General features: G+C 41.1%; 1 protein-coding gene across 1 annotated transcript in view; it reads left to right on the forward strand.

Moving 5' to 3' along the window:
• Positions 1-22,559: 22,559 nt before the first annotated feature.
• Positions 22,560-26,108, forward strand: part of PAPLN (papilin, proteoglycan like sulfated glycoprotein) — a gene marked incomplete at both ends in the record, with an annotated part of 41,401 nt that continues 37,852 nt past the window's right edge. The window contains 3 exon segments of the mRNA XM_083863544.1: positions 22,560-22,644; positions 22,647-22,691; positions 22,694-22,695. Of these exon segments, the coding sequence (XP_083719670.1) occupies positions 22,560-22,644; positions 22,647-22,691; positions 22,694-22,695 (132 nt within the window).

Here is a 26,108-nt window from a genome sequence, read left to right on the forward strand (position 1 = left end):
GCATAAGGTATAATTAAGGCACAAAAAATGAGATTATACTGGAACACCAGCTGGCACAATGAAGATTACCGGGAAAAATAGAGAGGATGTTCAGAAAGAAAACACTTCATGAACAGTGTTGTGTATTGTCATTTTGGAATTGATTTCTTATCAATATGATTGAATCAGAGCTTTGATTTTTTTCATTGTTTGGGAAAAGTATTCACTGCAAAGTTCAAATTTGTTTGAGTTGATTAACTTCTATTGGAGAGGGTTTTTTTGGGTGATAGCTAACCTTTGTGTCTGCATGAAAGACCTAAAGAGAGGTCCATCCTGACAAGTGGAAAGTAAAGTACAGGTGGTAGGAGGCCTGTGCGGATGATCGAGGAGCTCCTGAGCCCAAACAGGAAGTGGAGAAGAGGTGGAAGCAGGGGCAGATGACCCAAACGGAGCAGAGTTGTTTTCTGATCATGCAGGGATCGTGTTAAGAAAGCAAAGACACCTCTAGAATTGTATCTGGCTAGAAATGTAAAGGCAAGAAGAAGGAAGACATTCTACAATTATGGGAAGGCACTTTACAATTATATAATGGCAAAAGGAAGACTTGGGAAATAAAGGTGCCCCTCTCCCTCACCCCTGCTGAATGGGACAGGGTACCTTGTGACAAATGACATGGAGAAGTTTGTGGTGCTTTTGCCTTCTTTGCCAATAAAAAGTCTTTATTGATGGGACTGGCTTTTAGGAATCCTGTGTCACTGAGACCAGAGGGAAAGTCTGGAACAAGGTGGACAATCTTGGTGGAAGAGATCAGCTTAGGGAGCTTGCAGTCAAACTGGACGTACTTAAATGTGTGAAGCCTGGCAGATTGCATCCATTAGTGCTAAGAGAGATGGCTGGTGTCATTGTAAGGCCACTCTCAATTGTCTTTAAATTGTCATGACAGCTAGGAGAGTCTTCTGGAAACTGGAAGAGAGCAAATTTAAGTCCTATCCTCAAGAGGAGCAGTAAAGAAGAATAGGGGAGCTATGGGTCATTCAGCCTTGCCCCAATCCCTGGGAAGCTGACATGGAAAATCATGCTGGAAAACACTTTGAAGTACATGAAGGACAAGAGGATGATCGAGAGTAACTAGCAGGAATTTATAAAGTGAAAATCATGCTTGACTAATCTTTCTGCCTTCCACAATGAGCTGGCTGTCTTGCTCAATGAGAGGAGAACAGTTGATGTTGTTTACTTGGACTCTTGTAAAGCTTTTCACACCATTTCCCATAACCTTACCACAGACAAGCAGATGAAGTATAGGTCAGATAAGGGGATAGTGAGATGGACTGAAAACTGCCCCAGTGCTTAGGCCCAGAAGTTGTGATCAGCAGCACAGAGTCCAGTTAGAGGCAAATCATTAGTGGTATTTCACAGGGCTCAGTCCTGAGGTCTATGCTGTTCACTTTATTCATTTATGATTTGAATGATGAAAAGGAGTGTTCCCTCAGCAAGTTTGCTGATGACGCAAAATTGGAAGCAGTGGCTGATAGACCAGATGACTATACAATGATTCAGAGGGACCTCAACAGACTGGAGAACTGGATGCAAAGCAGTCTCATGAAGTTTAACAAGGGAGATTCAAAGCCCTCTGTCTAGGGAAGAGTGACCTCGTGCATCAGTACCTGCTGGGGTCCGATCAGCTGCAACATAATTTTATCTTAGGCTGAATACTCAACTTGGAGCTACAATCTAATGTGCTAATTTAATTACCCCTGTGTTTTCTTACTTCCATTTTTTAATGTAATCTTTTAGGGATAGGTAAATAAGATTCCTTTATTGATTGACAGCATCAGCTTGGTCCGTAGCAGTTACTGCTAGGTATTTTTTAATTACCAAGAAATCTCGAAGTTATGTTTAAGGCCACATTCTGGCCTGAAATGTCAGGAGTTTGTGGACTCTATAGAGAAAAGCCTCTGCCTTCATTTGGAGGAACTAACAGAACTGAGAATTGGGTAAGGAAACAATCAATTGCTTCCTGAGTTCTACAGCCTGTATTTGCTTTGCTTCTCTTTAAATTGTGATATGCTGCAGTAAAGATGATTTCAGTTTGGCATCAAGTGACATTGGTGGATAGTACCAATGTAATTGGATTCAATTTGATTTTTCTTTGGTTGGAAATATGCTTTTAATCTAAACTGACTGGAATAATTAATAGACTTCTGTGTTCATATTAATTTTCTGATTTCAGTAGTGTTAGATAAGGGTTACCACTTTGATCTGGGTCAGATGCTGCTGTCAGAATTAAACATTGTATTTCTTGCTGGCTTTGTTGTACAAGTCAGCATGAATGTACTTGGAGAATGCCTCAGAGCACAGCTGGATGTTCATTGAGTGTAGCAGCTGCATATTTGATTGAATCAATGGTTCATTTAACCATCCTCAGCAACAAAATGCTAATCACTGAGACAATAGCCTACTCAAGTAAAGAGGGTCCTGCTACCATGTAGTTATTGGCACACTTATGTGCTGGCCTCGGCCTCACTGATACAGTTTGGTGATGAATTGTGTGGCAAATTATACTTCCAGTTGTTACTATGAGGGAGGAATTAATTCAGACTTAAGACATAACAGCATCAAGGGGAACATTTGTAAGGACAAGAATGGCAGCATGGAGCAGATAGAGGCCTCTTGAGACCCCACAGTGCAGAGGTGCTGCAAGGGAGTGAATATTGTTTGGGGGCAGTGCCTGTCCTGGTGTCTGCAGCCAGCACCCAGCAATAATCACTTCTAAAGCTGTAATCACAGCCACATGGCAGCACTGTGCCTTTTTTACTGCTTTCTATTCATAGTGCTCGTAACAAGGGATTAAAGAGCATGATAAAAATACATACTTGAAAAAAGTAGACTGTTATAAAATGATTTCTTTTTGGAGAACTGTATTTAGTACATGATGAATCCTGTAGGGGAGGCATATATGCCTTTCCAGTCACTGCTAAGGTTTCAAAACTATTTTAAGAACAGCAGAACCTGGCTGTTGTCATAGTAGCAATAAACCTTTTAATCCCACTTCCTCTGGAGATGAAGCTGTCGTGTACATAATCTGCTTAAAGATTGTCAAGGCTGTTTATGTGACAGGGAGCTAGGGATACAGTACTGAGGAGATGCTACTTGTTGCCCCTGGAAAATATAGTGCTTTTTGTCTACTTTGATAGTGTTTGAGATTTGCTGAGAGACTGATCTTTTGACAAGCTGGTAGGAGAACAGTCAGTTCTGACTGAGAAGCCAGTCTTCATTTATACCAGTGTTTTTGCATTTACAACTTGTTGTGGTTAAATGGAACTGTTCCTAGGTAGTTCCTCAGCAAGGGCTTGCAGATATCATGCTTCTCCCATAGTTTAAAAGCATCCTTTTTGAGGAAGTCCTTTGATCCTGAATGCTTCCATTGCTTACAGTCTCTGAGGCTTCTGAATCAACATTGAGTCATACTTTTATATTGCTGAATAGTGAACACAATTAAAACTTTCTTGATGTATTTGGATAATACTGACTGATTATTCTTAAATGTACAACAAGTAGTCAAGGGAAATCCACAGACAAGTGGGGAGTTCTTCAGCTATGTTTTGGAGATTGGTTTAGCTGGGTAGGGAGAGTTTTAAATGTCATGTCAAAATAATCATTATAATAGAATTTGGCATCCTGAACCAAAAATGATGTGAGTGTTTGTTCACATGTATCTAGAACTCAAAGGGGCCTTTCTTCTCACCAGATCAAGTTTCTCAATAATTACTGACATCTGTGCCACTGCCAGTTTATTTGGTGTAGTCTGGTTACAGGACAGGATTGCATAACCCCATGTTCTGCAAATAATAGGTGGGCATCTTTTCTTTCAACCAGTATTTCAGTTCATGTGTACTGAATAATAGCAACAGTTTGGGTATTTTTACTTGTTTGTTTTCCTGAAATCTGTCCTGTCAGGATGGACACTCAATCTTTAGGAAAAAAATCACATTGCAGAATAAATGAAAGAATGTTTCTAAGATTATTTATTTGCAAATTAAAATATATATTTGCCCCTCTATAAAGTTTTGATTATGGATAATTGTTTTCTGCTCATTCCCTTCCTTCATAGTAACCCTTAATTCAACATGACATGGAAAGATGTATTAGGCAAACCATTGACTGTTATGTTGTCATCAGATCTAATTACTCCTCGGGGTGTGTTGCTCACTGACTTTATGAGACCATCATTGGAATCCTGTGCATCTGATCAGCCCTTGCAGGCTGTGGAGGTGCTGGCAGGCCCCAGTCTGCTCTAAGGGACAGGAAAGATGTTTTCTTCTTCTTTCCCCTTCCGTCTCACAGTGTTGACTTCAGGCTCTATGGAGAGGGAGCACCCTCTCAGGGCAAAGAGGCTGGTGTGGGGCTGAAAGCCCCTTGGACAATGCCCTATACTCCCCAGAGGATGTCCTGTGTAGTTTCCTCACCAGAAAAGTGGTTAGGTGCCTTGGAGGATGTCTTCCCATCAGAACTCCTTGTGTTACTGTTTAGAGGGGCTTTTCCAAATTTTTCAGTTTGGCACTCTGAACAAAACCATTTCTTATTTTAGGAAGAGCTTTTGTTTTGAAGCATTCTTAATGTTTCAAAATAGTCATTAATTTTTTTTTGCTCTTTGCTTTAACCTGAAGTATTCATCGCTGTCCTGCTTTGATAATTTTTTCACCTCAAATATTAAATAGTTTTATAACGTGGGAACAGTTTCTTCCTCTTCTTAGATAGTAAAAATCCTAGTAAAGGGTTGGAGGGATGTTTTTAAGTTTATATAAGTTACCTGTCACTATTTTTGTTACCAAGTTGATTTCTTAAGGAGAAATCAACCCAATTTGGGAATAACTCTGTTAAAGTATCAATTTTTATTTTACTGAGCTGTTATGCTGAATTTATTGTTTTGGTCTGGCTGATGAGTAGATAGAGGCAGAATGGAAAAAGCTACCTCTGTATCCATTAATACCTCTCTCGACACCTACACTACTGAGATGTATTATTCTCATTTTTGTCAAGGATTTTGATCATAATTTTGGTAGGTATCCTTTTGGTGCAGTATTTTAGATCAAAACCTGTAAATCATGTAGTTTTGTGTGCAGCTAAACTCAAGTTCTGCCAAATTGCATGAGATATGGTTAATGCTTACAATAGTGGCAAAAATTAAATCTCTTGTTTTAATAGGAGAGCAAATTTTTTCAATAGTCTCTGAACTCTGCAGGATGAGATCATCATTACGTCAATGTCTTACACAGTGCTGAGTATTTTGACACATGGAACAATGGTGTTTGTCTTTTATTAGAAACAAGTTGAATAGCTAGAGAAAAATGTTTCCCACTCTGGTGTGGAAATGGTCAGTGCCTCCAGGTGCTGCTTGGTCTTTAGTGGGTTTTTATGTTGTTTTGGTTTTGTTTTGTTTTTTCAAGTGGTTTTACTATGAATATAGAGATGAGAGCTCTTTATACTTCATCTTGTAATGATTTTGTATAAAGTGCATTTATCCAAGTAGACTTCCTAGATGGTGAAGCACAGAGCTTGCAAATGCTGCACTGGCTGCTAGATATACCATTGGGGATAAATCAGGGATAAATGAAAAGGCTGCAAGAAAAAAACAGGTTGGAGGGCTCTAATACTTTCACTACAGTTAGTGGCATATTATATGTGTTTAAAAAAAGATCAATTGTTAAAATAATGACCATTGTTAGCTGGGGATGATAACCTTAAGCTATCTACTAAGAGACTACAGTGCTGTCTCCCACAACTGTTGTGTGAACATTGCATTGAACTTTTGTGTCTGTGACTGAAAAACTAGAAGTAGATACAGCAATCTAAGTATGTACCTGAGAAGATAAGGTATGTGAAGCTGTATTTTGCAGGGTTTGTACCAAGTGGCTTGCTTTCTCAGCCTGAGCAGTTATTTAAAAGCCATTCTTCCCATTTAAAATTCTAGGATAGTGAATTATCCCTCTTGTGTTGCTGGGAAAACTTCAAAGAGAGAGTGAGGTAGCTTAATGATTTTTTCCTCAAATGTTCCCAGGGCCCCTGTTAAGTACACTAGAAACTGGAACACATCTGCTTGCAGACAGATACTGACAGATGATTTTTGTGTCTCCTTCTCAGACTCTCAGAGGTATGAACGTGATAGGGAAACTGCATTTCTGGCTTGTGTGTGCCTCTGAGTGAAAGGAGTGGTTGATTCTTTTTGGCTCAGAGACCTGTGAAGAAGCACAAGTATGTCCCACATGAACCATCCTCAGCTTGGCAGCCTCATACTGCCATTTGCTTCTAGTGCTAAAACCAGCACAGTTGAGTGTGGTGTTGTAGTCAGATGATGTAGCTCCCACCCATTATGGAAAAGCAAAAGAAGTTTCACATCTACCAGTGTCACTTTCTACAATTTTCCTGCCATCCACAAGAGCAGGAGTGGGTGTTCCCAGTGGTTGCTCCCCTGTTTTGTTCTTAACTAGCTCCGTGTTTCCTTCTTCCATATATCTCAAATCCATATGCAGAGTGGAAGGTGGAATAGAGAAGGACCATGCACAAAAGAGCTGATAGATTTGTCAGTGGTGTCTCTCAATGTAGCATATACTGTAGTGGGAAGTTTAAGACTAATTTTTCCCAATTTAATATGGCTATGAAATAACAAGAGAGGCACCATTTGCCTGAGACCACAGAAATCACTGGTGTTTTCAAAATTACAATTGCACAGTCAGGCCCTTAGTAATTACAGAAATATTCTTCTAGCTGAGCTGGCTTTCCTAGAACATTCAGAGGACCTGCAAAATTGCAGAACAGTCCTAGAAATACTTTGCCATGTAGTTTTCAATCCTTCTTCTTAAACCTGGTTCATAGAGTTCACATTTTTTGATATCACATCTTCTCTGAACACTTGACTAATTTTCAAAGTCTTTCTTTGTCCCTTTATGACAAAAGTCCAGAGCAAAACATTACATTTTCCCTCCAGCAGGGTGAAGGGAGAAGCTGGAGCTACCTCATTCCCTTACAGTGCACTGTGTCTATGTCATACAGTCTGGCAGTGCTTTATTATTTCCCCTGCTAAGTTGTCAATAATTTCTGTCTTTACAGGCTATTTCCCCAACTCTCCTAAGACTGCTGTTTCCTGTGTGTCCATGTGCACTGAATTCTTGTGGTTTGAATTGTTTTTCTCAGGTATGCTGTTCTGCATTTTTTACTGTTGGTGAATTTACTGTTGGTGTTTGCCTCTTCCTCCAGTTTGTCTGCAACAGTGGAGGCCAGCAGTGACTAAAGGTAAGAAACTACTTACCTTTAGACCTTACTTAGGTCTAGTGATTTTTCTGTCATTCTCCCACAGCAATTTTCGTGACCACACTTTTAATTCCTACTTCTTATTTCATCAAATAATATTTTAAATCAAACCAAGCATAGTAACAATTCCCTTATCTTTGTAGAAACTCCTCTCATGCCATTCCTTGTTTTCATTTTATATTGTTATTTCAGTAGTGTCTCTTACCCCCTTTCTGTTGCCAAGATTCTGTCTGTATCCAAGGCAACTTAAATAATTTTGAGAGTAAGACAGTGAGAGATGATGTATCAATTACTAATACCCAAGTAGATGGCCTCTGTGGCACTCCCTTTGTGCATCATTGTAATTCTGCCTGATTTAAACTGTTTGGGTGCAGCGCGTACAGTTGTGGAGACAGGGAAGATTCCTCACTAATGAAGACCTGCTGTTTTGTAATGCTGCAGCATGTTCCAGCCTATTCCAGTGCCATGTGCATCACGTGGGATCTGGGCTGACAGCCAGTGCAAATGTTTCTTCAAGGACTTTAGGACATATTCTAATTATGTTTAGATTCTCCCACTCTCTTTTCATCTGAAGGATGTCACTCTGCTCATTTCAAAGTGTGGTGCAAAGTGCTCCATCTGCCAGGATGAGAGGGGTCTGCTGGTGCACTTGTGTGAGAGGCAGTAGGATGGCTGGCTTTGTGAACAACTCTTTAACCTCCAGCTGTGAGAAGTCCCAGGCCTTTGAACACTGTCAGGGCTTGGCCAGCATCCAGCAGTGTTTTCATCCAGTGCTGGAGGACATGTAAAATTTCCTGGAAGAAAGAGCTTTATTTCTCTGAGCCTAGCAGGGAAGGAGGGGCAATGAGTTGTGGGATGAAGCATCTGAAAATCTCTGTAGCTGAAAAAAGCAACATTTTGTGGAAAAAAGTGAAGGAAAAATATATTTGGGGGAGCTCTGCAATGAACACATGTATTCTCTCTCAATCTGGTATTGAATATATGTGATGGCACTACAGGATTCTTTTAAGGGAAACTGGAATTGCAAAACAGCATGCAAGAGTAAAGGCCATTATGCAATATTGTGCACTGGAATGTAATTCTGTGAGGGAATGCAGTGAGCACAGATCCATGCCTATATGTTGTGTGGCAAATGAGACTCTGCCCTTCCGTGGGCATGTAAAACAGTTTGAAGTCTTCTGAAAAGGTGCAGACTCGGCCTGAAGGAAATGTTCCTGATGTGGGGAGGAAGGAGAGAGACACACTTTTCTGTCCTTTGCAAGTTCCCCAAGAGCAAACCTGCTTTCTTGTCTCTGCCGTGGTCTGTGCCCCCTGGGTGGACAATCAATGCTAAAGAGCATGGGTTCTTTCCTGGGGAGCCACATGCAACATCACCTCAGACAAATTAATTTCTCAAGGGTGATACTGTTACATCAGATACTTGGCTAATTAATGATTCTTATTGTCTAGGCGAGTGCATTAATTAACTGGATACATAAGAAAGTCTGGGTCAAACTTCAGAAAGTCGGCCAGACTCACTTAATCCCTTGTGGCTGCTGGGATCACCCTACTGTGTGATGTGACCTGAGTAATTGGGGTGTTGAGACTGGCACATCTTGGTCCTGATTCTCACACATTCAGTAGTGTTCAGCAGCCATTTCCCACCCTGCTGTGGGTGGCAAGCATGTACAGGAGTAAGTTTTTGTGTGAATTCTGGGGCCAGTGTTACTGATGGAGCAGAAGAGAGGGAAGGGGTACCAGGGTTTAAAATCTCTAGTCTGCATGTCCCTAACAGAACACAAGCCACCTTCAAGTGGTACACGGTCCAGTAACTGCAGTTGCGATTGATTGAGATAACCATTAGGACTGCTTTCAATAGAAGACGAGGTTCTTGCAGCATTTTTTGTTGGATAGATCTTCTCCTGGGAAAAAAACCCCAGGATTTTTATATTTTGTTCCTTCAATCTTGCCCAAACATAACATAAGGAGAGAGGAAGAGAAACTGAGGTAATTCTCTTTGCCTACACATGATTTGTATTTCTGTAAGCTTGCTTACCTCAATATATGTAAGATGAAAGTCAGGCTGTGCTCTTGGGACTGGGTGCACAGGACTGCAGTAGGCGTCTGGCTTGAAGAGGTTTCTTTGTACTTTAATGGGTACTGCAAGGGGCTCCCAGGAGAATTCTTCAGATGAAAGCTGTTTTTCTGTGGACAGGCTGCACAGAGTCTCATTATTGCTCTGGCTTTTGCTGCACAGCACATATGTTACTGCAGGGCTGTCAGCCCTTCAGTCGATTTCTATAACGCAATAAAAATAAGTAGATTAACCAAGCAAAGAAGATTAGAGACACTTTGGGGAAGGAAAAGGAAGGGAGGAGGATGAGCAGCAGGGAGTATAAAAAGACACCACAAGACTGTGATTGCCAGACATCCTGGTGCATGTTGCACAGGGTGGCTTTCTTTGTCCCTTTTGGGTTTGGATTGGGCAGGCTGAATAGAACCGATCCTGACACCATGTCCAAAGAGAAACTGGAGTCACTGGTCAAGAACATGGAGATCATGCTCTCTGAGGTAGAGCAGCTGAAGATCCACTGCACCAAGCAGACAGAGGAGGTGAACCAGGTGGTACAGGAGCTGCGCCGAGAGAACAGAGAGCTGACAGAGAAGTACGAGCTCATCTGTCAGGACCTGAAGGAGGCCAAGGAGGCCATTGCCCAGCTGCAGGACACCAAGTTTGCCTTTGAGGCAAAGGAGCGGCAAGCACAGAAGCTCAACCGACAGCTGTGAAGTGGCAGGAAGGAGATGCCAGAGATTTCTTATCCTGATCTAAGAGTAAACAGAAACCTTCAACTGCTGCAACTGAAAACTCCTGGATTGGTAAAAGCAACCCTTTCCCTTTCTCCTCAGACTAAACCTGTGTGCTGGAAAAAAATCATCTCTGTGGAGCAAGATCTCAGGCGCAGCTGGAATTCTGCCTCAGAAGGTTCCTTTGTTAATGACTAAAGACCTCATTATGCTGGGAGAGAAATCTCCTTCCAGAATCCCTTGTCAGAGATCTGAGCCATAGGCATATGGAAACAGCTGCCAGGATCTGGGCACCTTGTCATGCCCTGTAGGGGTTGCACAAGGACAGAGCCTGGGAAAAGAACTGTCACTGTCTTTAGCCACTGGAGAGAGCTGTGCCGCGAGAGCCTGCTGAGATGGAGAGAAGGATCATCATCTTGACAGCCTCTGTTGCTCTGTTTTGTTGCTAACTTTTCTCTGCTGGGCAGCGAGGCTGTACTGCTGCCCTTAGTGGGGTGTCAGCTTCCTTGCTGCCTGATTCTGGAAGACATCAGCAAGAGCTTATGTCGTGCCTCATGCTTCCAAGTACTTTCTATCAAGGGCATGTTGTTCCAGAGGATCTTTTAATGCAATTGCAGTTGGTGTTGTCCTCTTCCAATTCCAAAGTGAAGTATAAGAACTGGAAAGGTTTCTGTCTCGATTTCCATTTCAATAGCGTTAAATCCTAATGACTCTGTGTTTAGTATGCTAGAGTTAAAGCCTCTGCTGAATATAACACTTTTTTAACCAAAGAGCTATGTTTTGGCACCGGATTTACTTTTCTTCAGCGGAAGTAATGTGTATAAATGGACCGGGAATTACCAGGGATAAATGTATGTGGGCGTGGGGGTGAGAATTGCTTGTCAGAGGTTTTACTTTCAACTTTTCTCTTTGCTTCTGTATCTTCTAAGCAGCATTTGTGGTAGTCAGTGCCAAGCCCAGCTAAGAGCAGGTGACTTTAGACTCTACCGTGAATAGCATGAGATCTCTGGGGGGAGTGTGGAAAGAGTGCTGAGAAAAAAAGCTTGAATGTTTAAATGGAGAATAGCTGGAATAGTTCCAGGAGGATCTTTCTTCATGTTGGCTGTGATGTAGCCAGCTTCTTTCTTCCCTCCAAAGCTTTGCTGTATTGTTATCTCTGCCTGGCAAGCTCCCTATTCCCAGCAAGGGCTGATGCTTGTGAGAAGCAGAGCTGTTTCCATTGCTGGGGGCCTCAGGATGTGTGTGGCACCAGGAGCCCAGGTGCACTCTGTGGGGGGAAAGGGAGCCAGCTCAGAGGGAAGGGAAACCTGGCTGCTTTGGTTTCCCTAAAGGTTTGGACAGGGCAGAATAGTTCAGCAAGACTTTCTCTTAGGACTCAGTCCAGCCATGGTGAAAGTAACTGTAGTTTTGTCAATCTTCATAAAATACTGAAATCAGGACTAGAATTAGCTTGTTACTGTTCTTTCTTTGCCCTCCTCTCTGCCACATCAGTCTATGCCTAGTAAAGGCCTTTGGAAATTCAAATTGTGACTGAGCTTTGGGCAAGACCATCTGAGAAAAAGGGCTGATGTTTGTGGGGCATCCATGGGGAACAGGTTTTTCTGGTTTTGTTTCATGTGATAGCATGTTTCGTTAAATATGTGTGATCTAGACTCATTTTTTTGCTATTTTGCGTGGAGCAGATTGGATTATCTAGAAAACGATTGGGAGTTTGGAGACAGTCCTTTATGTTTTCAAGTGTTTTCTGAATACAAACGGCCGACCTTGACACTTTGCTCCTTGCTCACCAGTGACAGCTTGGAGAGCATGAGAAGTCAACGTTAATCACTATATTTATTTGTATAAGAACAAAAAATGTTTTTTCTTGAAATCAATTCTCTAGCTCAAATCAACTTACCACCTGTGATTTCTTCTACTTTTTATATCTCATTAGAATGTAAAACCAAAATAAAAGGAAAACAAACCACTGAGGGATAAGGCATTGCCTGATTTAATGCATGTATATTTGTTACTTTTTGAGTGTGTGTGTGTTTATGCTTGCTGAATATAGTTATTCTTATTTAAATCTTGTGCATCAAGGAGTGGACAAACAGAGACCCTCCAGATCTCTCTGTGTTCACAGGTTAATCTCTCTAAATGAGATTCTCTGTGTGGCTGCCAAGTTTGCCCTACTCAATATTTAAATCCATGATGCAGAAAAAGAAAATGGGATTGCATTGTCCTTATGATAAGTTTCTTAATAATTAGCAGGATTCAAAGTGTCTACTTTTAAGGAAAGCTGTTAGAATGATTTCCTGTAAATAACCTAATATTTGGGTTGGGACATCAGAAAAACTAGATGTGCTGTCCAGTGCTAGAAAAAATTAACACCACTTCCCTTCCAATAGACTCAGTTGTGTCCTGGTTTTCCTTTACATGACTTAAACTCAGGAGTAGTTGGGCTGGTTTAAAAACAATGTTCGTTCCATTACATGCAATTCCTCTGGTTTTTTACAGGCAAATCTTTGTGTCCAAGTAGAGTCTTAGCAATGGAATAGTGCCTTCACTTGTATCCTGAGGTGCAGTGCACTGGAGTGCCTTTCACAACAAAGTTTGCACAGAATTAGTCACAGCCCTTTGAAGTTGTTTTTTGCTTTTGAACATCGACATTATCATTACATGCTGCTTTTCTTCTTTAAACGGCCTAAAGATGAAGAGCCGAAACTTGGTGTAGTGCTATCAGCTTGTTTAGAAAGCCAGCCTGAATAAAAGTCTCGCCTGATTTGGGTGAGAATCAAAATAAATATGAAGTGACAGGCTTGCCATTTCACTTATCTTAGAAATGGATGAAGAGAGCAATCTAATTTTTTGAATACAAAGAGTAAATGTATTTGAAGGCTCTTTTGGAGAACACAGCACAGGAATTGGCTCAGTTGTCAAGAAGGGGCTAAGAGAAGAGAATCCTGCCAGACCAAGTGCCTGTGAGTTGCTCTGTTCCTGAAACAGATTATAGCAAAATACTGATGACTGCATTGGTTTCCACGGTTCTGAGCTGCATTATGTGAAAGTATCCAAGAAGGGAGACTAGGTAGGAATGAAGCTAATACCTCTTTGTTCTCTTGCATTGCTGACTTAACTGGCTGCATGCTGGCAAACCACAAGAAAACCAGCTCTGCTTGTAACTGTAGCTATACAAAAGTTGTACAGGTCAGCTCCTCTGCAACAGTCCTCAGCACCTGAAAGAATTCATGTGTGGCCAGGCCTCTGCAGCAGAGATAAACCAGTGCAAGAGATACTGCAAGAGGATAAGGGGCTTTGATGCAGTTAACTTGTACAGCAGAGTCCATTGGTGTATAAGCACTAGAAGTCGAGACACTTTCCACACTTCCTTAAGGACTTTGTAATGTCTCCTGAACCTGAAATTGAGCTGCTTTTCCTGAAGGGTTGACAGGATTCATTCTGTATAGTGAGAAGATGTCATTCAGAGGGCTAAATGACATGCCTATCTTGCAATAGTGAGTGAGAGTCTGGGAAAAATGGAGTTATTGATGTTATTGACTATTCAAGTTTGAAAAAAGCTCTGTTCAGGTTGAATCAAAACTTACTTTACAGTCATTTCTTTAAAAAATAATAAGTTAAAAAATCAGTATGTCAAAAGGTGTATTGTTTTCAGAGTAAGCTGAAGCCTCCAACTTTCAGACCCTGTGCAGCTGGTGGAGAGAGAGACATGCCATAATGCCCCAGCAGCAGTAGACTTGATTTGACATCCCAGAGACCCTTATTTCTTTACCTTCTCATTCAGCCATCAACACACTTACCTGGGATGTAAGATTACTGATCAGTATTATCCTGTGCTCAGAAATATTTGAACACATCTCCTGAGTAAAAAGCAAGTATTAGGCTGAATGTAATGGCTGTACATTTCCCTTGATTAGGCCATTGCTCTTATCTAAGAAACTGGATGTTATTCTGAAGCAAGCAAGGTACACATCCTATTTTTAACCATGTTACCCAACCATAATGACAACACTCCAAATCCTTACTCTTTGGCTAAATGGTATGGTTGAGCAATCAAGAGCACCAATTTGTAATGTGACTATGCCATGGTTTTCTGATCACAGTAGTCTCCTGGGAGGTTCAGATTTTGAAATCAAACTGAACACAGATTCTTCTCTTCCTTGCATGAATGCCCAAACTTCTCTTCTGGAGGCTTTGTGAGTCTTGCCACAATTTGTTGGTTGCTGCTCAGGGGGAGAGGACAGGAGGTAGAAGAGTTAGATGTTAAGTTCCCACTGGGGAAGAAGCAGAGGTGTTTTGGTTTTATTTCTCAGTAATTAATTTCTCTGAAGTCAAGTCTGTTTTGCCCATGACCGTAACCAGTGAATAATCTTCCTGTATTTAGCATGTTTGATAAGTTTTTCCATTAGCTTTTCTTCCTCTGTCATGTTGAGGATGAGGAGTGATAGAGCATCTTGGTGAGTATCTGGTGACCAGCTAAGTGCTACAGTGCTGTAAGTGTTAGACAGCCATAACTAGCTAGACTGGAGCCCTGTCCAGTAAAGCAGATCTTTAGATAGCCTTTGGAAACAGCCTCTGGGAGAAAGGAATCCTGGTAGTTTATTCCCATGAAAGGTATAAGAAAAGAGAAAGCAAAAGTCTTACTGCTGACCTTTGGCCATGGATGTAATGGTTGAAATCCCAATGCCACAGCTCCTGTAGAGGTTGCTCCTTGCCAAAAGCACTTCAATGATCAGGCTAGAAGGGATGTTGTGTTCAGCAGTATCCATTCACTATGCATTCATTTCAACTGTTTCTTCTTGACCTCATCAGGGGCACCCAGATGCCAGGCTGGCCACTGGATAGAGTGGCAAGAGGCAAATGCCTATGGTCCTGCTGTGTTCATTCCATAGTGACACGTCAGTGTCTGACCAAGAGATGAGAATGGTCTTGAATCAGCGTGTTATCTTGTTTTCACTAAAGGGTAAGTGGTGAAAACAATTTCAACACAAGTATCGTGTCCTTTCTCCCAGAGGAAAGGTACATATGCAAAACTTTCTATGAAGCCACAGGGCAAAGGTTTACTTCATATTTGCATTACCTTTTTCTAGGTAAGCACTGGCCTCAAGCTCAAGTCCTACACTAACAGCTTCTGATTTTGTCACATCTCTGCTGGAACCAGGAAGTATGAGCAGATTATTCTTTCCTCTTTTTTTTTTTTTTTTTTTTTTTTTTTTAATAAAAGAAATTTAATTGTTGTTGCTTAGTTGTGGTAAAAGTCTTGTCACTTTTTTTTTTTTTTTTTTTCATTTCAGCACCTCAGGAGCTCATCTATTAAGTCTGTATGGGGTTAAAATTAATCCAGATGTGTTTACACAGTATCTGCTTTAATGCAGTAGGCACAGCTGTTTTTTGGATGTATCCTGGCTATATTCCAGTGTGAGCAGTCACATTTTCACTGTCTCTGTACTTCCTTTTAGTTTATCAACAAGAACACAAGAACTACAAGAACATTATTAATCTCGGTATTAAAAAACCTCTACAACATTAATTGAAATACTGCCATGAGAGGCATCTTAATGATTGGGGATTTATAAATTCATCTGAAGTTGTAGGGGGTTTTGCCTTCTAGTTTTTGAGCCTTTGGGATTGGATTTCAAGCTTTTTCTTGCCAATGGGCAAAAAGCTTTAAATTGGTCTGAAAGTTTGGTTTATTCATAGAAGGCCAGGAGTTCAGGTGCTGGTTTGACCAAATATCATGAAGCTTAGGATGTAAGATGATACCTAGAAGGATGGCATTAGCCAGTGGCTAATGGAGAGTACAGATGGAAAAAGAAAAAGCACGTGCTCATGTAACCACTTTCTCATGCAAAGGAGGGATCACAGCTTGGCCCAAAGCCCAAATTTCTTTTTCTTAAAAGAAAATTTGAATCTAAAAAGGCAGGACAATAATTTCTGTATTGTTAATTAGGCATCAACAATGTCCAATTTTTGTTTCTCCTGACAAGGATAACATGGGTAGCCGTGCACCTGCACCACCATTAGAGTGTGTTGTGTCTTTCAACATCTTGTGGTTCCCCTGCTGCTTTGTGGAGGTGTTGCCATTTTGTATTGGGTTTCCTGTTAGGCTTACCGTTGCTTATTGTGGCAGAGTTAGCTTTGACAGGAAAGTACAGCTTTTGCTTGTGGAAAAGATATGACTTTTACTTGAACTCTGTCCCCTGTGGGATGAGTAATGGTAGGATTTGAGTACTGTGTACCTTTCATGGTTAGCTGTTAGGCAGGGGTTGAACAGCAGGGATGAAGAGAGCCATATCTCTGGAATAAAATTGCTTCTGTGTCTGATGCATTTACGAGTCTGCTAGAAACTTCCATTTGGAGCTGTGCACATCAAAGCTTGTCAACAGTTGGCAAGGATATTGTCCCTTTTGATTATCTAAAGCAGCAGCATGGCCAAGAAGACAGTAGTGATACCAGTTCTGGAGATTTCATTGCACATCTTGATGTCTTCCATGGAAAATCCAACATGTGGAGTTACTTGAAGTAGAAGCTTCACCTTTCCTTTGGAAAGTAAGGTTCCATCTCTTATGGTTACAAATGAACTACCGATTAGAAACAACTCTAAAACTGGAAGGCAAAACATAAAAGACCAACCCAAACTTCAAGTTTAAAACTTGAGTTTTTAAGTTTAAAACTTTAAAGCTATTCTCATAGTCTAAGAAACCTTGGTCATAATATTAAATAGGGCTGAAATGCTGGTACCTGTTATAATTGCTGAACCAGAATCTATTTTTCTAGATTTGTGGTCTCTGTATTCCGTTATTTGTTTGTTTTATACTAAGCAGAGGACAAAATCAATGGGGGGCCAGATTTATCTGTTTGCAAAATAAAACAACAGCAACACGTAAGTTGTTATGCAATGTTTTCTCTAGTATCCGCATGATTAAAACCACAAGTTTTTCCTTGTAATGCATCCAACTAGATTCCTTTTCCTTTAACAGTTTTTATGTTGTTAAACTATTCCTTCATGGGAGTTTTCAGGGGATTTCTGAATTGCATGGCATTAATTAGAAGAAAAAAATAGAGAAACCTGTGCCGCCATTGCCTTTGGTTCAATTCAGGTCTGTAACCAAATTGCTGCTATTTTCAGATTTTAAGGGTCTGCTTAACTTTGCCTAGACCCAAATCTAGCTGTGAACTGTATTTAAGTTCAAAATTTCTTTTGTCCAAAGCTTATTTGTGAACTGTGATTCAGGCTGTAGTTTTAACATAAATGTAAAATTAATTTTTTTTTCGGAGTTAAGAACTTAATGAAAATGAATACTGAAGGGATCTGTGGATAGCTGTCTCTCCTTTGATATGATGCCTACAGCTAAAATAAAACTAATTACAAAGGGCTCCACCCCTGCAACAACTTTAGGCACAGTTTAGAGCTGATGTGTGTGCTCACACACAGACTACAGAAGCTAGAAACAATTCCAAGGCAGGCGTGCCTGTGTGCATGCTTACGACGCTGGCTTTCCAAAGCAAAAGTGAAAACTCTTGTGAAGAAACTGAGAGGCTGAAGGGGTTAAATGAAATACAACTCTGCTTTTCCTGTGCAGTAAGAATTAGTAACCAAACAGAAGCAGGAGAGAAGAGCGCTGAAGTGCCACTGTTTCAACAAGAACGATTGGAAAGTGGGTTCTGGAGCTTGACTGCAGAGTGTCTCCAACTTTTGTGCTCACCTGTCACACACACATGCAGAAGGTAGGAGTTGACTTTGTGTTCTGGGCTGTCTCCTGATCTCTCTACCTGGATATTTATTCTCTATTATTCTTTTCAGTGCTGTTCGTGCTCTTTAAAACTATTTTTCACTTCCCACATTTTTATCTTTCCTTCCAGTTAAAATAGTACAGGGGAGAGGAGAAACCAGAGTCCTTATGACTGCAAAATCTTATTTCTCAGCAGGGAGGGAAAAAGATGCTCCATGAGTTTGGCGAACATGTACCTTTGACATGCGGTTCATCCCAGCGGGGCTTCATGTGCCTGCAGGCGCTGTTCCCCATGCAGGGCTGGGAGGAGCAGGGGGTGCCCGGGAATGTGTGACAGGAGCCCGCTGGGCTCACACACACACACACACACACACACACACACGCTCTGCCAGCATTCACGGTGCGATGAAAATGCTGCAGGGCTATTGACTGCAGAAAAGGAGTTTTGGCACTCGGGAATAAAAGCCTGTGTGGGTACTACGAGTCTTGTAGCCCCTGACTATCAGCCCTGGAGAGCCACGCTCCTGTTCCTGTGCCAGCAGGTGCTATGGGGAGGCTGGGAGGGAGCCCTGGCCAAAGGATGCCGTCAGAGCCACCAGACTGTCTGTGAAAGGGGAGATTTTTGAGACCACATCTCCCGTCCCTGAGGTGTGAGGCAGGCCAAGGCGGCAGCTCCAGGGATGCAGGGACTTATCCTGGCACACAGGAGGTAATGTAGGAAGGCAGTAGATGTGCCTGGTACACAGGGTGCTCCTTGTGAGTGGGTGGTCAGGTGGAAGTAGAGGAGCAGGTGATTTGAAACTGAGTTTCAAAGGTAATGTTAACTTTGAATGGAGTCTCTAGGACTAGGAATAACTAGTATTGGTACAGGAGCTTAGTGAGATGGTGTGTTTCTTTAGGTCTGCCTGTAGAGTGAGTTTGTAAAAACTCAAAGTGAGTTTGTAAACACCTTTGTTTGTTACTTTGGAATGTGTCTACACAAACACACGTTTACCCTTTCTACATTGTACTTATGAGGCTCCTCAACAGCTCTTTTGTAAACTGGCTTGCAGCTTATATGTTTTTATCCTGGATCCTCAGAGATGTCCTACACACTTTAATGTCAGACCTTTCCTAATCTCTGCAGATAGAGCAGCCACGAAAAGCCATTCTTTCCCAGGTGCAGTGTGAGGATGAGCCAATGTGCTACACAGCCCTGTGTGCATTGGAAAGCCCCACTCTGGCCTTCCAGGACAAGCACTCTGCTCTTACAGGGAGCAAAAGGAGGTGTTTGTGATGAGGAACAAGGGTGGATAAAGTCACATATCTTTGGTATGGCATTTACTTAAACTCATATTTGTTCATATCAGTGAATTAATTGATTGATAAAAGGAAAAAAAATTAAAACAGAGCAAATTTGCCATCTCTGGAAGTTTTGTGCTTTTTTTCTTTCCAGTGAGAGATAATTGAGACTTCTAGTTTGGCCCTATTTTCAGGTTCTTATATACTATGAAGTGTCCTGACACCTTAAAGGTGTTTGGTTTTAAAATATTTTTCTCCATGAGTTTAAGTGCTTGATGGCATCACAGAAATGCTGGGGTTGGGATCATTTCTTTGTATCATTTGCCTATTTCAAATCTGTTTGCTAGTAAACAATCACTCTGAATGCAGCATTTGATAAGTGTGTGATGAATGATTCAAGGTGATTTTCAAGCAAGGATGTAGAGCTTTGTTTGCTGGTCTCTATATGTATTTATGTTAAAAAGAATATCAGGCAAGAACTAAAATTGTCTCAATTTTAGGGGAAAGTAGCCACCACTGTGTAAAGAACTTAGGGAATGGATGATCACTGTTCAATAAGTGCAGTAACTTTGGATGCAGATCACTTCCCTTGGGCTTTGGGATGGGCTTTCTCAGATCCAGCTGCTTACCAGTTTGGTAAAGGAGAAAGCAGGTAGATCTCACCTAATCTAACTGCTTCAGGGATTAATTGCCTCTCAAATTAGGCACCAAGGTTCTTTTGGAGTCTATGTGAATAGCCCTGTCCAGACTTGCTAAAACGGTTGAGGAAACAGAAAAGCAGCTACATCGTTGCAACTGGTTTTCTTGGTAGGTAGCACTTTTTGAGTCAAAGGTGCAAAGTTTATTCTTTTGGCTGTGTTAAAAGAGGAAACATGAGGAAAACAAACAAACAAACAAACAAACAAAACCAACCAAACTAAAAAACGCCAATCTCTTGTCTTGATTGTGGACGCCTTCTTCTGACTATCATATAAATAAGGCAAAATACTGTTCTGTGCCTCAGAACGTGCAGAGTTTAGGCTACCAGAAGGCTTTCTCTTTGTTCAGTGGGGACCTGAAGTGTTAATAAAAGGTTAACCATTTTATTCATTCATGTATGTACTTATGTAATACACAACAAACAAATAGCTTTCTTTGTAAGAGGATGGGAGCTCTGTTTTGCATGAGAACAGCACCATACACAGGATGCCATTACAGTAGTCCTCACAATTAGCATTACAGGCTCATCATCAGCTGAATGAGGGGGGAAATGTTTCCCCAGTGGCAGACTGATGCTCAGTGAACACCAGAGGAAATGGATTGCTTTGCTCTTAGGTCTGTGGGAAGGACATGCAGAAGTGCTGTAAGCCCTGCGGTGTACCTGGCAAAGGTCCTGAGCCCAGGCAGCGATGGATGACTGCTTGGATTCAGGATAGTCATTTGCAGTTATTCCCACTGCATGATGGACTTGTTGAAGGACTTATTTCTCTCAAAATGATGCTTTGCTGGACACAGCTTCACAGGCTCATTTTTTAGCACTCCTGGATCTGAACTGTGATTTGTCGTGGTCCAGTCTTGTCTTGAACAATGTATAATAAGGGTTGCTAGATGTTTGGGAAGGAAATTTTATAATAAAATACTTGAGTGGGTGTCTATTCATATGCATAGCCTATGATCAAATCATTTGTTTATGCTTTCTCACACGGTAACAAGCTCACCTTCCTGACATGCAAATGTGATGTATAGAAAACAAGTGCCATCCACAGATTGTTTATTTCTCTGCCTAAGCCCTTAAAGCAGTAATTGGAGGCTCTGGTTTGGGCATTTGTGGGAGAAACCAGTTTCAGAGCACAGAACCAATTTATTTTTAGATCACATCGTTGTCATTTTGCTGTGATCACACCGTTGAGCATGTGCTTCCTTTGAGAGCTCTCCAGGCACTGCAGTATGATCACACCCTCCTAAGATCATTTTTTATGAAGTTAATTTTTAGTGACAGATGAAAGATGCTAGGGCCAGTATTCTCAGAGACAGCAGCCCCAACTCCACGAGCACATATTCTCCCTCCTAAATTTGTTGATCTAAAGTTCTCGTTTAGGTTGTGATTTTGTTCTGCTTTTGCTTCTTTTAGTTCACCTCATGTTACTCATCTTTTTCTTGCACAGTAATGTAAGCCAGCCCACAGATTTCTCTGGGGGAATTTCTGCCTCATACCACTGAAGGTGTGTCTGCATCACAATCTCTAGGGGTGATTCCTTAGGGAAGAGATGTACCTGTACAAGTGTGGTGTGTTTGACATGTTTTATATATATATATGTATAACTGAGTTAACTTTAAATGAAAAAAACTGTCTTGGCTTCCAGAAACAATGTAGAAACAGCAGCAATCAAAACCCACATGAGGTTTTTGTCTATTATTAGTCCCCAAGCAAATTTATTTAAAGGTTTTACAGGTGTTCTCTGTGCATATATACTCCAAGCATACAGTTGAATGTAGTGCTAACATCTTCTCAGTGAGCAGATATGTGAATCTTGCAAAGAGAGGCAGAGAAAAATTTACATGGTTTTAAAATCTCCTATTGAAATAACACTCAGTTTTTATTTTTTAACCCATTGCATAGCACAGAAATTTCTGTGTTTATATTTAGGATGGAATGAAGATAAATAAATTTGAAGCAGTCTTATAGCATGAAAATCCTTTATTTTCCTAAAGAATTCTCAAAAATTTGAATTGTTAGAGATTAGTCTCAGCTGGGTAACATGCTTAGGTGATGGTTGGGGAGTGAAGTCCCTCCCACTGTAAGTGAAGAGCAGGTTTGAGACCACCTGTAGATACTGAATTGGCACAAGTCTATGGGGCCTGATGAAATGCATCCCAGGGCCCTGACTGATGTGGTTGTCAAGCTACTCTCCATGATATTTGAAAAGTCATGGCAGTCTGGCAAACTCCCCAGTGACTGGAAAAATGGAAAAATTACTCCTATTTTTAAAAAGAGGAAAAAGAAAGGCCCAGGGAACTAAACACTTGTGAGCCTTCCCTCTGTGCCTGGGAATATTGTGGAGCAGATCCTCCTGAAAGCAATGTGAAGGCATGCAAGACTTGGACGTGATGCAAGACAGGCCAGCATGACTTCACTAAAGAACAAATCCTGCCTGCCCAATCTGGTGCCCTTCTGTGGTGGAGTGACTGCAGTGGTTGACAAGGGAAGACTGACTGATGTCATCTACCTAGAATTTTGTAAGGCTTTGGATGTGGTCCCATATGAAGAACTTGGCAGTTCTCGTGGATGAAAAGCTGGACATGAGCTCTCAGTGTGTGCTTAGAGCCCATAAAACCAACCACATCCTGGGCTGCATCCAAAGCAGCATGGCCAGCAGGGGAAGGGAGGGGATTCTCCTGCCCTTGTGAGACTCCACCTGGAATAATGTGTCCAGGTCTGGGATCCTCGGCATAAGAAAGACACAGAGCTGCTAGAGTGAGTTCACAGGAGGCCACAGGATGCTCTGTGGTCTGGAGCACCTCTTCTATGAGGAAAGGCTGAGAGAGCTGGGGTTGTTCAACCTGGAGAAGGGAAGCCTCCAGAGAGGCCTTATTGCTGCCTTCTGGTATTTATAGGGGACTTAAAAAAAAAAAGGTGAGTGACTTTTTATGTCAGCATCTGTAGTGATAGCACAAGGGGTAATGGTTCTAAAGTAAAAAAGAGGAGATTTAGAGTAGATATTAGGAGGAAATTCTTTATTCAGAAATTGGTAAGGCTCTAAACAGGTTGCCCAGAAAAACTGGGGATGCCCCATCCTTGGAAGTGTTCAAGGCCAGGCCAGATGGGGCTGTGAACAACCTGGTCTAGTGAAGGTGTCCCTGCCCATGGCAGGGGGGTTGAACTAAACGATCTTTAAGGTCCCTTCCAACCCAATCCATTCTATTATTTATGAACAGCAGCAGTGCTCAGTGTCAGGTGATGTTTCAGGTCAGGCTAAATAACTCATAGAAATGAAACTTAAGCTGTGACAGGACAGTAGTAAATGTAAAAGATTGTTAGCCATTCCTCTTCAATTATGCTAGTGTTTGGAGTATTCTATCCTTGTCATATATTTTCCATAGGCTGTGTGTGGCTTCTTTTAGCAGTGTCTAAATCAGTCTGTGTGTTTGACATTATCCCTACATGCTCCCAGATTTAATTAACAGCTAAGCACAGTGAGACTACCAAAATAGAAAGCAGAATCCTATCTTTACTCCTTATAATAAATCTCTTGCTGCAAACCTAATAGTGGGAGGCTAGTTGCATAAAATTGAATCTGAGCTGATATTAATAGGTAGACAGAAAATTGCCCTCATGAAATACTGTATTAGCTCCTGCAAAGGGCTGGCATAGTGATTACATTTGCTTGGAAGATGCTGCTTTACTGAGCTAAGCCTGAGATACATCATTGTGGATTTTGGAGAGCGAGAACAAGGCAGGTCTGCATCTTCCCCACCCATTGATAGGGTATGGTGTGAGGTCTTACAACAATCTCTGTGTGTTGATCTTGCTCTTGAGCCTGATGATTTTTCAGCTACTGTTTTGTGTGATTTCAATATTCAGAGGCTGCTGTGGCTTTCCCAGGTGTTGCTGAACTTTCCTTTACTGTAAAGTGCTCTGTAAAAAAATATTTTGGGTCTGTGTCAGCCACATGGAGCGATGGCCCGGTGCAGATTCATGTTAGGAATCAGCCTGAAGGCTGAGTTGAAAACCACTGATAGAGCAGGCTCCAAGATGCTTCTGTGTTACCACTACTCAGTTCTCCAGCCAGCTGGTGCTCTGCTTCTTAGTATGTTTTCCTACCCTTTTTTTTTTTTTTTTTTTTTTTAATTTAAAAAGGTGAATTTTAAAGATATTCTAGTGGAAGGTTTGTCTTTCATAATACACATAACACATCTGAAAGTATATCTCAGTGGGATTACTTTCTTGAGGATTCTTTAACTTCTAATATGTATTTAGAATGAATTATTAAATCTGGATACCAATGGTAAAGACACTGCCATAAAACTTCTGCTCAAACAACTTGTTTTCTTTGTTTTCTCTCCTTTCCTTTTAAGCCCTTTCAGCCAGTTCTGTGTTTGAACTCATTTATAAACATTTACCTCTTGCTTTGTATACAAACAGCTCTTCATGAATGTGGTTCATTGAATGAATGGTCAAGACAAAGGAAATTCAGCATCCTTCTGTTTTAATGGGCATATAGACATTATTGGGATTGTCTGCCCCAACCCAAAGGACATAAGACCCATAAATTTCTTTTTTAAAAATTGTCAAAAAAGGATGATTTACTGTGTTTGGGAAAGAAAACAGGCATATAAAGAAGTATCTTGAATGTGGTATCATCTGCCTAAAGTGATGATTTGTTTCCTGATTCCTCTAGGCTGTGTGATGGGGTCCTTGTGCTCTCTTCACTCAGCTGACACCGTAAGCAAAGGGAGGTTTTTCCTTCTCCTTGATCCCCTTGTTCCATGGACCCCCTTTGTCTCCCCAGTTTCACCTTAGCTTCTTTTTCTGTGTGTATGTTTTTCCTTTTTAATTCTTCTGGCAAAAACTTAAAAGGTGCTTCTCAGTTGTCAAGGCGAACAAAAGCAAGCGGGAACAAAGATATGCTGGATGGTTTTTAGAGCAAAGCAGAGCATAATATCTTTGGAAAATGTAGTGAATCTAAAAGCTCAAAAACTTTTCTCTCAGTCAATGACTCAAAAAATTTATGTCAGGGAATAACAGGATGATGATATGTTGCCTATTCTGGCTTCCCACCTCCTTCAACCAAACTTCTAAAAATATAACATCAAAGTGAGATCTGATGTGTTAAAAGGGAGTGAGTGGAGGAAAGGGAAGGAATTTCTGAAAAGGTGTGAGTGTGGGATCCCTGTGGCAGTGTCTGCTTTAGTGCTGGATGTGCTAAACTTTACAATAAGCCATTTCCGTTGATATTGCAGCAGGTAAATATTTATTGCTGGGGTGACCAACCTGTATCTCAAGCTCTGCATGCAAAGGCAGCTTCTGTGTCAGGGTTATTTCAAAGGGAATGATAGATCCAAATTCCCAAAAGGGAGATGAAATTACTTATAAGGACCTGTCAAAGTCAGTATGTCCAGCTAAATCTCATCTAGATTACACAAGTGGGAACCCTGAAGGAGACTTTCTACCTTCTGCCTATGAACCACTCCTAGAACAATCCCTGACCCACACATGTGATATGTGTCTTTGCCCAAAGATGATTTAGAAATGTGGTTCACAGGCCAAAGAAGGCTGGTCTGTCTGTCTTATGTGCTGAACAGAGAATAACACTGGCTGTCCAATTATTTTCAAAAAGAATAGAGAAAGCCTGATAAATGTGTGACCAATGGAACTCATGAAACATGTTTCATTCTGACTTTGTGATCAGATTCTGTAGTGTCTAAACAGCCTAAGTTCTTGCTTACACAAGGCTAAGTTATGAATAACATTACTTTTAAGTTTGGATTTCCTTCCTGTTGAAAAGAAAATGTCATCATCTAAATAGATTAAAAGTTCAACACATCTCTTCATCCTGGCCCAGTATCTTTTCCCTTAAAATGTAACTATTGCTTTTGAGACTCTGAAATTAGACAACTGATTCAAAGTTATTTTTTTTCATATATATATATATAGGCAATGTAGGTCTTGTTTCCCCAGGAAGATGGATGTTAAGAGGTTGTTTGAAAAAGTGGCTCAGTTTAAGTAAGCAATTTTATTTGTGCATTGGAAGGCAGGACTTAGACACATAAATATAGGAACCATTAAAATTGTCCTTGATTCTAAAACATACTCCTGGTCTTCATGAAGATTTGACTGATTTTGCTAAGCCTGCCTGGCCCCACATAAGAGTTTCTAACTAAATAAAATCTTCTAACAGCAGCTCACTGCTGGCTCCACTATAGAGAAGTCTCCACATCTGCCCATTTGTCTTTTCTAGAACTTCTGTTTTTAAAAGCAAAAGCCTCTTTCCTAAGTGGGTTCAGTGTTAAGCCCTGAAATAAGGGTGTTTATCCCAGTTTCCAGTG

The sequence above is a fragment of the Zosterops lateralis genome (assembly GCF_965231275.1).
Source record: "Zosterops lateralis genome assembly, chromosome: 6".
Lineage (NCBI taxonomy): Eukaryota > Metazoa > Chordata > Aves > Passeriformes > Zosteropidae > Zosterops > Zosterops lateralis.